This window comes from Pezoporus flaviventris, unplaced genomic scaffold, assembly GCF_033815535.1.
Source record: "Pezoporus flaviventris isolate CSIRO_AGI_PZ_B2104156 unplaced genomic scaffold, CSIRO_AGI_Pfla_v1 ptg000002l, whole genome shotgun sequence".
Lineage (NCBI taxonomy): Eukaryota > Metazoa > Chordata > Aves > Psittaciformes > Psittacidae > Pezoporus > Pezoporus flaviventris.
The window spans coordinates 46,060,799-46,076,697 of NW_026892550.1; the positions used below are offsets into that span (position 1 = coordinate 46,060,799).

A 15,899-nucleotide genomic window follows, 5' to 3' on the forward strand; every position below is an offset into this window, starting at 1 on the left:
TTATTCCTTATTCCAAGAGAATCCTATTTGTACTTTCCCTATTTCTAAGACTGTCAATGCCTAAAAAAACCTCCTAGGCATGGAATGATTCACTCAGCATAGATTTATAACCATCATAGATAGTAAGCTCTTTGAAGAAAATATTTTAAGGAAATTTTTTCTATTGTGAATGAAATTCACTTGACTGAACATTGTCCTGTGATGCAAGGTTCATACAGGGATTTTTTCTCACTGAATCCTACAGCAGGGAGCCAATATATTTTTGGAATAGTAATGCTTTATCCTGTCATAGGAGTCTAAACTATTTCTACATGTTGTTGAATGCATTAAACTGACCAGTTAAGGCTAGGGATTGATTGTGGGTGTGTCATAATGTTTTTGTCTAACCACAAAAAAGAGTTAATTATGGAAATTTACTTTAGGGATAAAAAAAATCTGGCTATTCTGTGCTGCTATATTCCTAAAACAGGTGTCCTATATATATATATATATGTATTAATTAAAGTAAAAAGACTGTTTTCTCTTCAAGAATGTCTTAATCTCAGCCATATTCTCATAAAAATAAAAAGTCAAGTCAAAGGGCAGTTAGGGTTTCTTTTCTTGTCATCAGTATAAAATTCGCCATTTTTGTTAGTCCTTTGATTTCTCCTTTTCAGACTGTATACTGAGGAATAGTGTCACTGATTAACAGTTCTTGAATATCCTTTGCTAATGTATGCAATTTGCCCTTCTGTTTGTGTAAGTTCAGCTCCTATTGATTTCAAAAGTAAGGATGCTAATTTATGAAACTCACTTTAATGGAAGGATTTGTTATTGTTAAAGAATGTAATGTAAAAAGGTGAGCAGTGGCTAACTACGTCTGGGGTTTTGTGTGTCTTTTTATGAAAAAGCAAGCAGTGCCATTTTCAGAAGGCACACAGTCATTAGAAATCTGATTTATGACATTCACTAATTGAAAGTGAGACAATAAGCCCTGAAAGTGAGACTGTAAGCCCTGATAAGTATATAAGAAGTTTCTCTTTTTCACAGAAGGTAAGATAATAAAATAGATATATGTGTATGTCACAGATATAGAGCTATATAATATATAGGCGCTTGAACATTTCACATTTAAGTCTTTTTTAGACTACTACTTCTGCAACAACTGTATTCTGGTATGTTATCTGACTGAATACATAGTCATATGAATTTCATTTTACATATGGAATTTCTGGTACTATAGGAAAGGCATTATAGTAGGAAAATAAGTAAGTGCATAATTAGAAACTTGGTAAAGCCTAAACATGCATATAATAGAAGTTAGTTGTCAAAAGTAATTGCCACCTATAAGTCAGTTTTAATTCAGATGATCTACAGATATGATCAAGTTTAGGTGCCCGCATGTCAGGCCTGAGGCTAGAAATGGACTTCACAGGTTTCAGGTAGCTGGTCATCAAAAAAATAAATAAAGCTAAAGGCAGAGTTCTTCGAACAACTTATTATGTATACTTGGTACATCAAATGTTGTACAGAAATGCTGGTTTTGCTTGCAAAGCTGAAAAACCTGTGTTAGCATAGCAATAAATGTCAGCTGAGTAGCACACTCTATCAGAAGGGCTAATTAGCACTTACGCAGTTTTCCTGCTTACAATTCCAGAGCAAGCTCCCTTAGTGCTTCCTCAGGACCTTTGTGTCGTACTTCACTGCCCACACTGCATGAACCATGGTCTTTTAAAATGACCTTGGTGTTCCCATAGATCTGCTTCTCCATTTTCTGTCAGTTTATTTTGCATCACTTATGCAAAAGAGGACCTTAATTATAGACACTTATGACTTTCTATATGACTGTAGCTGAAAGTGTGGTACAAGTGGCCCTTAATTCTTGGATTGCACAGAGACAGTGAGACCCAAAGTGCTAGGTGAACATGAGGATCCAGTCCCCTGGAATGGAGCCTAGAACGTCCATGAGCAAGTCAGACTTGGACACCTTATTCTAGACTCTGCTGCCTGTAACTAAAGGTGTAGCCTGTGTATAACAAGAGCTTAATGAAGGTATTTTCCTTATTGTTAATAAGCTGTAATAGCTGTGGCTGCCGCAAAAAGCTGATGGGATAGGAGGTCAGTAAAAAGATGCCGAAGGCATGAAGAGAGACTTGTTATGAGAATTGCTGGAGGTGTGGGAGCTAGTCTTTGTTAAACATTGATGTTTCCAAGACAAGGGATTTAACAGATTTTTAAAATGGGGATGTAAACGCATTGCATCTTTCTTACCATTTTATCCCCAGGTCCAAAATAAGAAAAGTCTGCCTGGTAAAAATTGGCTTTTCTGTATTGACTTTCTGATTTTGGGGAAGACTTAGATACAGACTGAGTAAAGTAAGCTTTGTTATATCATGTAGTGTGTCCTACTGCAATAGTAGTAGTCATATAATTGAAAACTACACTATTTAGTAGGGTTTTTTATTAGTATTTTTATAATTATTTAGAATTGTAAGCCATAGGCTATAATAAGGTATATTCAGTATCATCTAAATGATTTTTTTTAATCATTTTTAAAGAATATAACTAATACTGGTGAACAGCTCTGAAGTTCCAAAGAATCAATTTAGAAGGCATGGTAAACAGCTGTAATATGCAAAATTTTCTGCTAGCTTTACTAATGAGAAAAATTTTTACTTTAACCTTTGAAATGCAGTATTGGGAACACAGAGTAATGATTTACTGAAAGTTACTAGAGATTAATGGGAAATTCTTCACCATTTTCTTCCTACTTTATAAAACAACATTATATCCTTTTATAACTTGTGGCCTTTACTGTGCATTATTACTTATGTAAATGAAATTTTCCAAGGATAATTCTATGCTGTGAGAAGATGAATATCTTATTTAAGCATAATAATATTTTATTTAAGTGGGTTGCTTATCACACTGTATCACCACTACCATAAAATCCTTTTCAGACATTAGCTCACCTCTATAGATTGTTTGTATTCAACTAGCTTGTTGGTTAAAAAGGCATTATGGAGAAGAGGCATGCATTTTAGCATGTCATAATTTTTGCTTTCAGTAAGTAAATAGAGATGTTAGGCAGAAAGAGAAATGTTTCTGGTTTATATTGACTGTGTCCATTTTGTAGAGCTTGCAAATTGATCAGCAGGAGGTTCTTACCCATAACCTGTTGATATTAGTCCATGCCTTATTTTGACACACTGGACTTCATTTCTTTCATGTGCTGCATGTTGCTAGAAGGCAGTAAGTTCAATAAGTGCAGATCTAAGTTGTAAAAGCTACTATCATGGTCCAGGTGCTACTGAAGTCAATGAGAGTGAATGCTTTTTAAGAGACTTGGGTGAAGAACAATTACCTGCTGCAGCTAAATTACATTTTGTATTGGATCATCTTTAGGCTGGAAGCTGATAAACATAAAAGTGGGGAGGTGTAGAAATTAAGGAGCTGACATAATGACAGATGTGGCATACCATAGTACTGAGATAATGTGTTTTGGTAAATTAGATCTGCACTTAAATAAACTATCATAACTGTGAAAGGCATCCGAAGGGATATAAATTCAAAAGCATGACACAGGGCTTAATCCTTTCCATCCTTTGTAAAAATATAGAGCTATAGCACCTTGTTTTGTTTTTGGAGTTCTTTGTGTTGCTTTCTATGGTATGAATTCTCTGCTGGCTGCAAATAGAGGCAGTTCTGTAGAAGGTGCTACAGTCCAGTTGAGACGTGAAAAAAGGCCAAGTGAACCAATTGGGGAGGTATGGTTAACTTTGCATTGGAGAACACATTTTGCACATTCCTCATGTACTTGCGAACACAAAAAAATTAAGTGGTAGAAAACTTGAGGGAATCCAGAAAGTCTTTGGTTTTCTGTCAGAATAATTACTCTCTCTGGAGTGCACTTCAATTAACACTTCTGAAGGTAAAAATCCTTTGGGATGGTAAAACCTTGTTCTTCAAATACACCATTGCTGGCTGGTTGTCAGGGTGCTCTAGGTGCATTGGTGAGAGATTATTTTGTTTTATTTTATTCTCCCTGCCTGCTGTCAGAATGATGTATTTAAGAAAGTTGCTCTACTTGGAAGAATTACATTATAGGCATCTAAGACTCCCAGATGCCTCTGGGCACAGGCATCTTAAAAATCTGAACCCTTTCTGGGGTGTTTTTGTAATTCATGTATTTTTCTGTCGTTTTATATCACTATTTTATCACAAGACCGTCAGCAACAATATCCATTTTTGAATGTCCTGCAGCAGTGTTGACTTGTTGTTATCTCTTGTCATATTTCACTCAGTGGGTTTGAAAATGGGAAGTGATGAATGGCTGCTTTTTTAATAACATGTTCCATTCTGGAGCTTTCTATAAGAGTAGTCAGTTTTCATTACTTTAAAGTGGGTCATTTTGTTTTGTTGTTTTTTTTTTTTTCATAATATAAGAAAAAATTGCCAGAATGACAGTTACAAAGGGGAATCCTAAAAAAAAAGGGGAGGTGGGGGAATATTTTAAGAATATTAAATACCTAGTTTTAGTTCAATCTTAATGTATTAAGCACTAGAGTGGAATAATCAAAATAATTAACCTAAAATATTTAGATCTTTCTCATATTGATGTACCTTAAAACACTGGTGATCATGATACCAAGTTATCAAAATTTTACAGCCAATCGGATTTTAGTAGAATTTTTCCTTCCTTCCTTCCTTCCTTCCTTCCTTCCTTCCTTCCTTCCTTCCTTCCTTCCTTCCTTCCTTCCTTCCTTCCTTCCTTCCTTCCTTCCTTCCCTCCCTCCTTCCTTCCTTCCTTCCTTCCTTCCTTCCTTCCTTCCTTCCTTCCTTCCTTCCTTCCTTCCTTTCCTTCCTTTCCTTCCTTCCTTCCTTTTTCTTTCAGAGAAATAGACTTAAGCAAGAAAACCTGTGCTTTTTGTTTAATCTGATCAGGAAATTCAAATCCTGATTTTATTTTTTTTAAACTTTTAAGACATTTTTGAAGCAACAAAGGAGGCTTTTTTTTTTTTCTTTCTCCTATATTTTTAAAATGGGCTACTCTTGAAATGAAATTTCGGAGACACGTTTGCATCCTAATTACAGTCCATTTCCAGGGTCCACATTTAGGCAGACCGTAGGTTGGCATTTGGAGATTTTTGGGGCAGGGAAGTTGTTGGTTCTAGCTGAGCTACTGAAAAAATAAAAGGGAAAGAGATGAATGGATTTTTTGCTTCAGAAGTCACCAGCTGGCAGATCGGGTCCTTGGAGCACTGCCAAGCAGCAGTTTACAGCAGCCCTGCAGCTGCTCCAGGCTTGGCTGGAACATGACTGGCATGAAGCCACCTTCAGCTCTGGACAAGGACTCAGCCTTCAAATTGGCAAACAGATGCATTGGGATTGTAGTTTTGCTCACTCACGTCTAACAGTCATAGAATGCAGTTGGTATCTAAAAGTCCACTGCAGAATATTTTTCATGAAACATTTACAGGAAAATAAGGAAAAATAGGTTAAAAATAAAAGTTTGAGTTTATGTCCAAAGTATTTTTTTTTGGTGGTGCTGCGTGGTTTTTACTTTTATGCATTTCAATCTCAGATAATTTTTTTTCTTAGTCTGACCAGATCATGAGGATCCTAAATAACTGTAAAATGGGTCAGCAAGGAAACTCAGCTGGTTATATTCTTTCAAGCTAAACTGTCTGAATTCAGCAAATGAACAACAAAAAACTTTACTCAACCCTGTATGTTGTGATTTTTATAAAAATGTTTAAATTATAGCATTGGACTTTTTATTGACAGTATTTGGGGAGGGGAGAATAATTTCACTGAGGGGAAGGGGAAGGGATTTCTTGTTGATTTTGACTCCATTTTGGCCGCGGTTCTCTCTTTTCCTGATGAAGAGCTATTCTTCAGTAATTTGTCATAGATAGCAATGGTAGTGTTGCTTTTTGGTGGTTTCTGTTAAAATCTCTGTTAATTTCATGTCTAACTATGCATCTGGTAAAATGAGTCTGTATTTCCTTGTTAACCACCTCTGCCTTATTGCTGGAGAGAGGGTGAAACCAATGTCTTAGAATACTGATGGCATATTCTATATTTGTAATGATGTTTTAAAATCTAGGTAAATTAATTCTTAATTTGTCACCACCTGGTATTTGTTTAATTATTCAATATAAGCGGAATTCCACAAGTTACAGCTTTACAAAACTAAGATATTCCCTAAGTAATAATAATGAATATTATTAAATAATTATCGATACATACACACATACTGTGTCCCTGCATTGGCCAGCAACCATAAGCAAGTATTTTGGAGACCTACAAATCCAGCATGTATTTTCTAAAATGAAAATATTTCATGTGAAATGCAACCTTAACAAGAAAGAGGAACGAAACATTGCATTGCCAGATAGTCAAAACAAAGTATTTAACCAAGATCAAGGTTAAAAAAAGCAATACAGAAAATCACGTGATTATGTCTTGTAACTTTTACTGGTACCTAGTTTCCACAATATGCCTTGCTTTGAACATGCTTCTGTACTTCTCATTTTCAAGACCAGATGATTCTTCTGTATTTACTTTAAAACCTACCTTGTAAGTATAACTTGTTAAATAAGATTTTTTTTTCCTACAAGTTTTTACTTTTTACTCTATTTCAAGAGACAAAAGTAACTGCTAAGCCATTCTTAAGACAGTAAAACAACTGGTATGCAAGACCTCCAGCAATGTTCATGCGTGGAAGCGGCCTCTTTAGACAAGGCTACAAAGTTCTGCAGCAACATGTTTAAATTTCAGTTATTCACATGTCATGGTGCTTATCTCAGTGAATGAAGATAAGAACAAGAATAGTTGCAGATTAAACAGAAAAGTAACATGCTTTTGCTGGCACTGCAATAGCAGTTGAAAGAAGAGAAATGGTCCTTAATTCCTAGAATTCTTTACTGAGCAGTGTATGCTACCACAAAAAACTCCAAAGTGTATACAGATGTATACTGCTCAGAGTGCAGTATCAGTGTCTATTTTTGTGAGTGTTGGGGGGGAGGTTATGGTTCATCTTAAACATATTATAAGGTTTTGCATTGGTTTAACTTCAATTCTCGGACAAAGAATTGAGGCAAATAATCAAACAAACTATAAGCACATAGAAGAAAACTAGATGAACAAGAGCCAACATGGATTACAAATCACATCAATTGCCAAACCAATCTAATTTCATACAACAGCACAGTAACAGGCCTTCTAGCTAGAAGAAAAGCTGTATATGTCAGATTTCTTGCTTTTAGTCAGGCTTTTGATACAATTTTATAAATGTGTTGTGACATTGAGTGATTTAGGGTCACTGAAAGAACTACCGTTGAATGTATTAGTAAGAGTAGTTTTGATACGAATTTATAAAAGTGTGAATTGACAGAATTTGATGTCAAGGTTCACTCTATTATTTTTTACTTGAATGATGCATACAAAGGAAAATAAAGATAAAATTGAGCTTAACATCATTGATGATACAGAGACCAAAAGCACAGAGGGTAACGGAGACCTTCCTATTGAGTCATCAGGTTTGGAGTGGACTTACCTGGCTTTCTAAACTCCTGATGGAGCCTAGGTTTGGCTGAATTCAGTCTTAGTCTTAGACCGGGACAATGGTTTATGTCTAATGGAAGAAATACAGGGAATAAGGAAGTCGTCCCATTGAGTCACGAGGTTCAGAACAGACCCTCTTGCTTTCTAAACTCCTGATGGAGCCTAGGTGCAGCTAGGTCTAGTCTTAGTCTCAGACTTGGTCAGCAGTTGATATCTAAAGGATTACAAATGTACCAATTTATTACAAATGGTATTTTTACATGGCTTTCACCTATCAGCAGCCTGTGTTTTTAAGGTGGATCTTAACATTTATAAAGTGAATCAGTAAGATTTACTATAGTTGCTATAGCAGTTTTGTACACACATACACAGGCATGCTTATAAAGACATATAAAGATATACCTGTTAAAAATTCTCCTCTATTTCAATGAAATATTCACATTGAATGTCTCAGCATTTCTCAGTGGTTGAGGGTTGAGCCTCGAGGAATGAGGGGACTTCAGCCCCAGGTCCCGTTGTCAGTTCAATACTATTTTACTACCTGGATGATGGACTAGGGGATATTCTTACTAAATTTACACCTTATATGAAGTTGGGTGGGACAGAAAACTTGTTAATGGATAAAAGGGGAATTCAGAATGACCTTGCAGCATTAGAGAAAAGATCAGAAGAAAAATGATTACATTAAATAGAGGCAAATGAGGAATTATGTCTCTGTGACAATAATCAGCTGAACAGCCTAGTAATAATTTTGTAGAAAAAAATCTTGGAACTGATTTGGACAACCAGATGAACATGTGTGAACAATTTTGTGCTGTTGCCAAATAAAATTACTAACCTCATACTGGAGTCAATTAAAAAGAAGGTGAAGAAATCCTTCACAGAATTAAAAGTGCTTCTTCTGCTTCCTAGTGGTAAGAGATTACCTTAAGTACCATACTCTGGGGCTTCTACTTCAGGAAAAAATTGTGTAACTTCTGAAGAGAATCTACAGAGAAGACAAGAGTAGTGACTTGGAGTCTAGAAGATAAGTCCTATGAGAAAAGACCAATGTGGTATTTTTTTCATTCTAGGGAAAGAAGATTAAGGGATAGTTTGACAGCATTCTTTGACGACATAAACAGGTATTCAGAGATCAAACAGCAATTCTTTCTTAATTTCCATGATAGGGAGAGATACAACAAATAGACTTGCACCCAGAGAGGCTCAATTTAGACATTAAGAAGACGTTTTTTCTAAAAGTAAAGGTAATGTAGTGGAAAAGGTTGGCTGAGGAAGCGATACAGATTATATCGATTTTAACAGCTGGTTAAAATAAAAAATGTCAGGAGCAGCATAGGGTAAAGCTGATGCTAAACAGAAGTATAGAATAGACTAGATGTCCCACCATGAGGTTTATCTCGATTCTATATCAATCTTTAGGTTGTCAAAGGGCATATGGGGGGTGACCTATGGTAACTCCAGAAATATTCCCTTATGAGAAATGCAGGAATTTGTGCAGGGAATTAAATTTACCACTCTTTTCCCCGTAGGATTTATTGATTGATGGCTTGGCTTCACTTGCAAAGCCAAGCCATGTCCCAGTAGGAAGACTTTACTTACTGTCACAGAAATAAATGAATTTAAAAAAAAATAAAAATTAACTCATAGACATGTCTCCCCAACAATTATTCCATAGGAATCAGATCATCTGTGTGCTGTAGGCATGAAATGTAAATGATGTTTTCCAGAAGTGTTCTACTCCCATCTATGAGTCTGAATCAGCACAGAAATAAAAGGGAAAAATATTACTCCAGAACTAATAAGTTTTGAAAATGCCATCTCTGATGCCTTAAATGCACTGCAATACTTGTATCCAAGCCTGTGTATGAATCCGTGTAGAAGCGTGACCAGCCCGTCTACCCTAAAATAAGGATGTAAGCTCTGAACATTTGACTGTATCATTGTTCTGTGTTGTTTAAAATAGAAATGCATGTGATTGTCCTGAAACAATATATCCAACTTTGCTATGGAATCATGGAGACACCCTGATATATTTTTAGCAAAGTGTTGTTTTAAAGCTTGGGGGTATTTTTAATTTTCTCAGCCTTGTTCTGCAACGTCAGAGCCCTTGTGGCAATGTAAATGTCAAGATACTGCTGGTATGTCCTTTTATAGTCCTGTTGCAGAAAACCTACATGGAGTGAATTTGGACTTTGGTTCCAAATGGACTAGGTGTTTTAACCAGTACCTGGAAAGTGTGACAGCAATGAATTAAGGTCAAATTTGTGTTCCAAAGTAACTTCTAAAATAAAGTGCAATTAATGCTATTACTAAAATCCTTCTTCATATAACTGCAGCTTAGTTACCATAATCTTACTACTTAAAAAAAAAGAAAAAATCAAAAAATAAAAGGTGCACTAATTGCAAGTTAAAGATTTCTTTGAAACATCATATGGGTGTGTTAGTGTCACAGCTTGGCTAGTGCCATTCTTCAGCCAAAAGCGCATCTACCTGTGAGCTGAGTTCCTGGGCATCGCCACTGGAAGCTATTTACAGTCAGTCCTGGAACAGGAAGAATTCTGCTTTGACTGCATTAGCATTTTCCCATCAATGTTTTAGTTTATACACTGAGAGTATATTTTTTAAATGAGCAAAGGTCCTACAACCCCATCATCTCCCCAGCTAGGTGTTCTGTGGAGGACAAAAGAAAACAGTATGTTAAGTACATACTGGAAGTTTACAGTGATCTGACTTGCCATGTAGATAATTTCCCCTTCTTTAAACAAATAAAAACGCATGCATGCTCACACAGCATCAGAAGTTGCTAACATGCTGTAATCCTTCTTACACTGTAGTTTTTCCAGGCAGCTAAAATAAAACTATTGCTCTGCTCTGGCAGAGCATTTTGGCATATATTTTACTGTAGTATATGACACAACACCTAGATTCAAGGGAAAATGAAAATGGTTATAAGTAAGTGAACATCTTTGCAACCCTAAATATTCTATGATTCTATGATTCTATGTTCTGACCTTAACCAAGGTATGACAATACTCACAAAAGACGCTTTTTACATTTTGTAAGTATTTGAGAGTGTTAAGAGGTGAAATTGATGAAATCACAATTCTTGTTTCATCATGTGAAATCCTTTTGAAAATCTGTTTACAATTCACAGAAGCTTTTTATCCATTCATTTTGTTCTGACAAAAAATTCTCCTTCTTTGGTTTAAACTATTTTTATAGAACATGCCAGAATCATTACCTATAATAAATATTTTACAATATTAGTTCTGCTAAATATGAATGAACAATACTTCTATTTTTTACTATCAGTGCTTTGGGAGGTTTACCAGCATTTAAGATTCATCCACCATTTAAAATCTGCCAGGCCTATGTGCTGCACATCTGTAGTGCGGAGTGGTTTCTGTGCTCTACACCATTTCCCTATTATATTATATTACTAATGCTTTTGTTTGTTTGTTTTGTTTCCCCAGGCTACATATCCAAACAGAACGGTGAGCCAAAATCTCAGCACAAGGGACAGAAAGTCAGCACATACTCCCACAGAGGACCCTTTTAGATACTCATCAGGCAACCAGGCAACAGCCTATGAAAGCAAGAGTTGTCAGCTGTCTAATTTGTGTCTGAGCAACCTCCTAAAAGAGAACGAGATTGTGGAAGTCATCAAGCATACTAGAGGCACATACGAACCCCTCACTTCAGAGGTCACTCAGAATGGTTTGGCCACCACGGCACCAACTACAGCAAAGCCAGCATCCAAGGCAGACAGCTACCCAGCGTTCTCAGGAACTCCAAAAGACCAAACTGCTGTACCTCGGCAGCATACCACTTTCACAGGGAGACTCGGACAGCCTCCAAGGGGTCCCATCTCTTTACACATGTACAGCAGAAAAAATGTTTTCCTCCACCACAATTTGCACACAGCAGAGCTACAGACTTTAGGTCAACAAGATGGGTAACAAGGAGAGTTGATTAAAGAGGAACATAAGCTCAACTAGAGCTCATTCTTCAGTTCTCATCTGCTGCTACTTCCACCTGAAAAAAATAAAGTAAAAAATTAATGTTGTCTGTAGGTTCTATACTTTCCCACCAGGGACTGTGGCAAAAGGGTGAATTTTAATTAAATAGTTAAATTAAATTAAAAAAGTTAAATAACTAGATTGACTTGTCATGCAAAAGTCACCATGAGTATTATAAATGGGACCATTTGGCTGGCATTTCTAGTCCAATATTGGGTAATTTATTTTTTTGTTTTCTTCTATAAGCCACTATCATTCCCTGAATTTCTAGAAGGTGATCTTAAATAATACTGTGTATGTTTAATAATGTTACTGTTAAAGTAGATGTGAGGAATGAATAGATAAGTAATTAGTAAAATCTCTTGAATTTCATAGAGACTAGGGAAATAACGAGTCAGAAATCTTTGAGGACCCTCTTTTTACACTTTTTTTATAAAATGAAATTTGCTCACCTGTAGAGGTGTGTTACTGCTTCCTGCTGTATGTATTTTATGAATGCCTCATGCCACAAGTAGAGGAAGTGACTGATTTTCTGCTAACAGGAAGGTTCATAGAGGCTTACCAGGTATTTAAGTCAGTAATTCAGTAACTGGGTTCCAGATTGAGCATGTCAACTTGGTTCTTCAATCTTCCTTCCCCTTTCCCAACCTTTAACTATATTTGTTCAGTATTTTTGTTCTACGAGGACATGTCAAGTTGTGGTGATGTTTGTGCTTTACAGGCACTGTATCACTCATGACACAATATGAAGTTCTATGCTATGATATAATGCATCATGTATTTTACTTCCCAAACCAAGAATGGGTGAAAGACTAAAGAGGAATTGTCTTATTACCCAGTTCCAATTACCAATTAGTAAGTCAAAATTTCTGTAGGTTGTATTGTCTGCACAACCTGGTTTATACCAGCTCAGCAGGTTTACTTGTCTTGGCATATCACACACAAGTGAGCTGAATCTAATGCTACCTGACGTGCAGCATGCTGGTCTCACAGGAACATGAAATCATCTGATCACACCATGAACCTATAGACTTGTCAGTAGCAAAAGATCCTGTTTTCCCCTTTCAGAAGGCTTGAAAATGAGAATCTCAAGTCGAGTTGCACCAGACGTGTGGCATGTACTAAACATGACACTTAGTTTACAATCTTACTGATGGAGGATAATCTGAATGATAATAGGACATATAGTTAACAGTTTATAAATAATCTGGCACATTTAAGTACAATCGAGGCAGATCTGAGACAAGACACCTCTCTATTTAACCGGTGATTAATAATGAAAGACAAGGGTACAGCACATTCTCACACAAAGAAACAAACCAGTGTCACTTAACTGAAGTAGTGTATAATAAAAAATGAAGCTTCTATAGCCACTAAAAATGTTGTAACATTTGAAAAGTAAACCACTGTCGTGATTTCAGCATATGCCATATAGTTACATAGGGCATATAACATGAATTAATGCTACAAATTTTATCTGCTTAGCTACCTAATATTCAAATTAATACAAGCATTGATTAGATTAATAAAAAAAATGGACTATGAACTTGGCAGATATTCTGCAAAGTCAGTTAAAAAACCTGCGTTTTCAGGATTCTATTTAGTGAGGTTTGGTTAGAGTAAATTTTATGACATTATCTGATGTTGAAGAGAGCAGGTTTTGTCTAAATAGTCTGTAGTGATAATTTTGGGTATCCAGAGCTGGATACAGAAGAACCAAGACAAGCATTTGCCAGACTCCTTAGTGTTTGTGTGTGTGTTGCTACTGCCAAAACACAATGTGCAAAAATTGCAAACAGCGCTTGACTGATTTAACTATGGGTGCTCAGGACTCCAGTCCTGCATTGAAACTCATAGGTTAAATTCTACCAGAAAAATAAAAATATTAGTAAAAGAATTCCTCTACTAAGAATCATGTATTCTTCTGAGCAATCTCTTAATGTCATGGTGTATTGAAAGGACCGTTGTTTCTTAGTAACAGTACAAGTCTTGCTCACCTCAAGAGTTGATGTATGCAATTATATTTCGGATCTGTAAATAAATTAACATACACTGTAATAAAGGATTTTTTTTTTCCAGGATACAAATGTACTATACTACATAAAAAAAGGAAAAAAACAAAAACCAAAAAACCAAAAAAAAACCAACAACAAAAACCAACAAAACCAACAAGCATACAAAAAAACCCTCCGACCAACCAAACAAAAAAAACAACAACAAAAAAACTCTTCAATTTTAACTTATGTTCTATATCTATTGATTTGGGGTTTTTTTTCCTGGAAAAATTACACTTTATTAAAAAAATATTCCATCTATACATTTCAAAAAGAACATTTTAAATGCTACTATTTTCTTGGAGAATCTTTTATAAAGCTGAATCTTAAAAAAACTGGGGAAAACAGTTCAATTAAAGTGAGGGATATTTTTAAAATGTCATCTTGAAGCTGTTTTGTATCAGTATTTTCAGCACTGTTATATTATTTGTAATACTAAGTGTAAATCTCACCCAGAGAAGGGCATTAGCCACATGTTAATGTACAGTACAGCAGTAACTGTAAACCAGAGGTCCTTTCTTTGATCCTCTTCTGTATATAGTAATCATAAAGCAACAGCATGTGGACATTCTTGCAGTGAATTGATTTCTTTGTACTAAAAATCTCTAGTTTTTTAAGAGTTCCATGTATAAAATGATTAATGCATTTCTCCAAGGCTGTACATATCCAAAGACATGACACCAGGGGGAAAAGGCACTTTTTATTTTTTCCACAGATGTACCTTTTTTCCATTTTTTATATGTTTCTGTATCACAAAGCATAACTAAAATTTCTACTGAAGATTACTTCTTGATATTTCCTTATCTTTAAACGTGTTAGAGGACATTTTAAGGAGGAGGAACTCCCCAAAGAAAAGCCATTTTTATTTGAAGTAATGTCTCATTATTTGAAACAATCACTTGACAAAAGAAACATTAGATCTGTGCCCTAAATATTTTTTTATAATTTAAGAGAGCCACATCTGAAATTGTATATCATCTCTGGACTTATCCTTACTTCTTTTACTAGAATGCTTCTACAGGATTTGTTTATAAGATAAAATAACATGCTAGGGTGAACCCTGGTCCTTGTCCAGTGCTGTTCTTATTTTGGCTTTCAGAGCAGTGGAAAGGGTATTTTTGATATACCTTGTGCACATGAATGATGTTCAAGCTCTTCTTGGGCATGCTGGAGGGAGAAGTCTTACTACAAACCTCTCTTATTTTTAGGCTTTTTAGCAACTGAAAACATCCAGCCACATAAATTTCTGCAACCTTTTCAAGAAAGGCAGACCCTCAATACATAAAATGAAACACCCAGAATAGATTCCTTTTTCTCCATCTATATTGTTATATTTAACTTTATTGCATTTTGTTCCAAAATACGTATATCCACATAAATGTTAGAAGGGCTTTCCTTATATGTCTTTTTTTCTGGAAATTTCAAAAGAGAGTGTATCCAGACTAGGATGTTCACATGAGATTTGGATAAGCATTTCAAAGCTTACCTGGGCTACTCATGTTTGTCCATGTTCATTGCAGTCACTGCCTAAAAATTGATATTTTTCCTTTTCCTAAAAGCCAGTTTGGAAGTAGTGATTTCTGTCTGTGATTATTCACTGTATACTGTTAAATGGACAGTATACTCTGCAAACTAATCAAAATAGGCTATTACATATCAGTTCTGTATTTTATATGCCATAACTCTTCTGGCATATCTTCACAGGTTTGATTGGTATGACACTGACTTCAATTTGACCATACTGTTTTACGTCACCTGGCAATTGGGATTGTGGCCTTTAATCCACTTAGCCTCAGTTTATGCCTAGATCTCTGAATTTGGAAATCTTTCCTGGTTTACAAAAAAAAGACAAGAAAATATTTGACCTAGCAAATGATAGTGAATGTACTTGGGTTTTGTTTGTTTTTTTTTCTTTTTACTTCCTTCACATTTGTAAACAAAAATAACCCCTGCAAAACTCTTTATACATCTACGTAAGTCATAAATGAAGTCCAGTGGAGTAACAGTGACCTCTTACAAACCTTTCAAAGAAATATGTGGAGCAAAAAATCCACAGGAGTCCTCTTACAGACATTTGTAGTGGTTTGAAAGCATAAAATATGTATCTGAGCACATTAATGATACATGTCCTATGGCATCTTTTCTTCTACTCTTGCTACTGATGATTTTTTTTCTGGAGGAGAATTTGCTGTTTAAAGCTTGTTCCAGATGAAATAGGCAGTACAGAGTGAAAAAGTATATGGAAAGTAGCAGTGGAGGTCTTCTCCCAGCTTGG

General features: G+C 35.6%; 1 protein-coding gene across 3 annotated transcripts in view; it reads left to right on the plus strand.

Annotated features, from left to right (window-relative positions):
• Nucleotides 1-12,029, plus strand: part of CCSER1 (coiled-coil serine rich protein 1) — a 727,634-nt gene extending 715,605 nt beyond the window's left edge. For 2 of the 3 annotated variants that reach the window (XM_061477292.1, XM_061477301.1), the window contains exon 11: nucleotides 11,025-12,029. In XM_061477292.1, coding sequence (XP_061333276.1) covers nucleotides 11,025-11,510 — 486 coding nt within the window. In that variant the 3' untranslated portion in view covers nucleotides 11,511-12,029. The remainder of the gene's footprint in view (nucleotides 1-11,024) is intronic. The other variant, XM_061477306.1, reaches the window with a different exon arrangement.
• The last annotated feature ends 3,870 nt before the right edge of the window (nucleotides 12,030-15,899 follow it).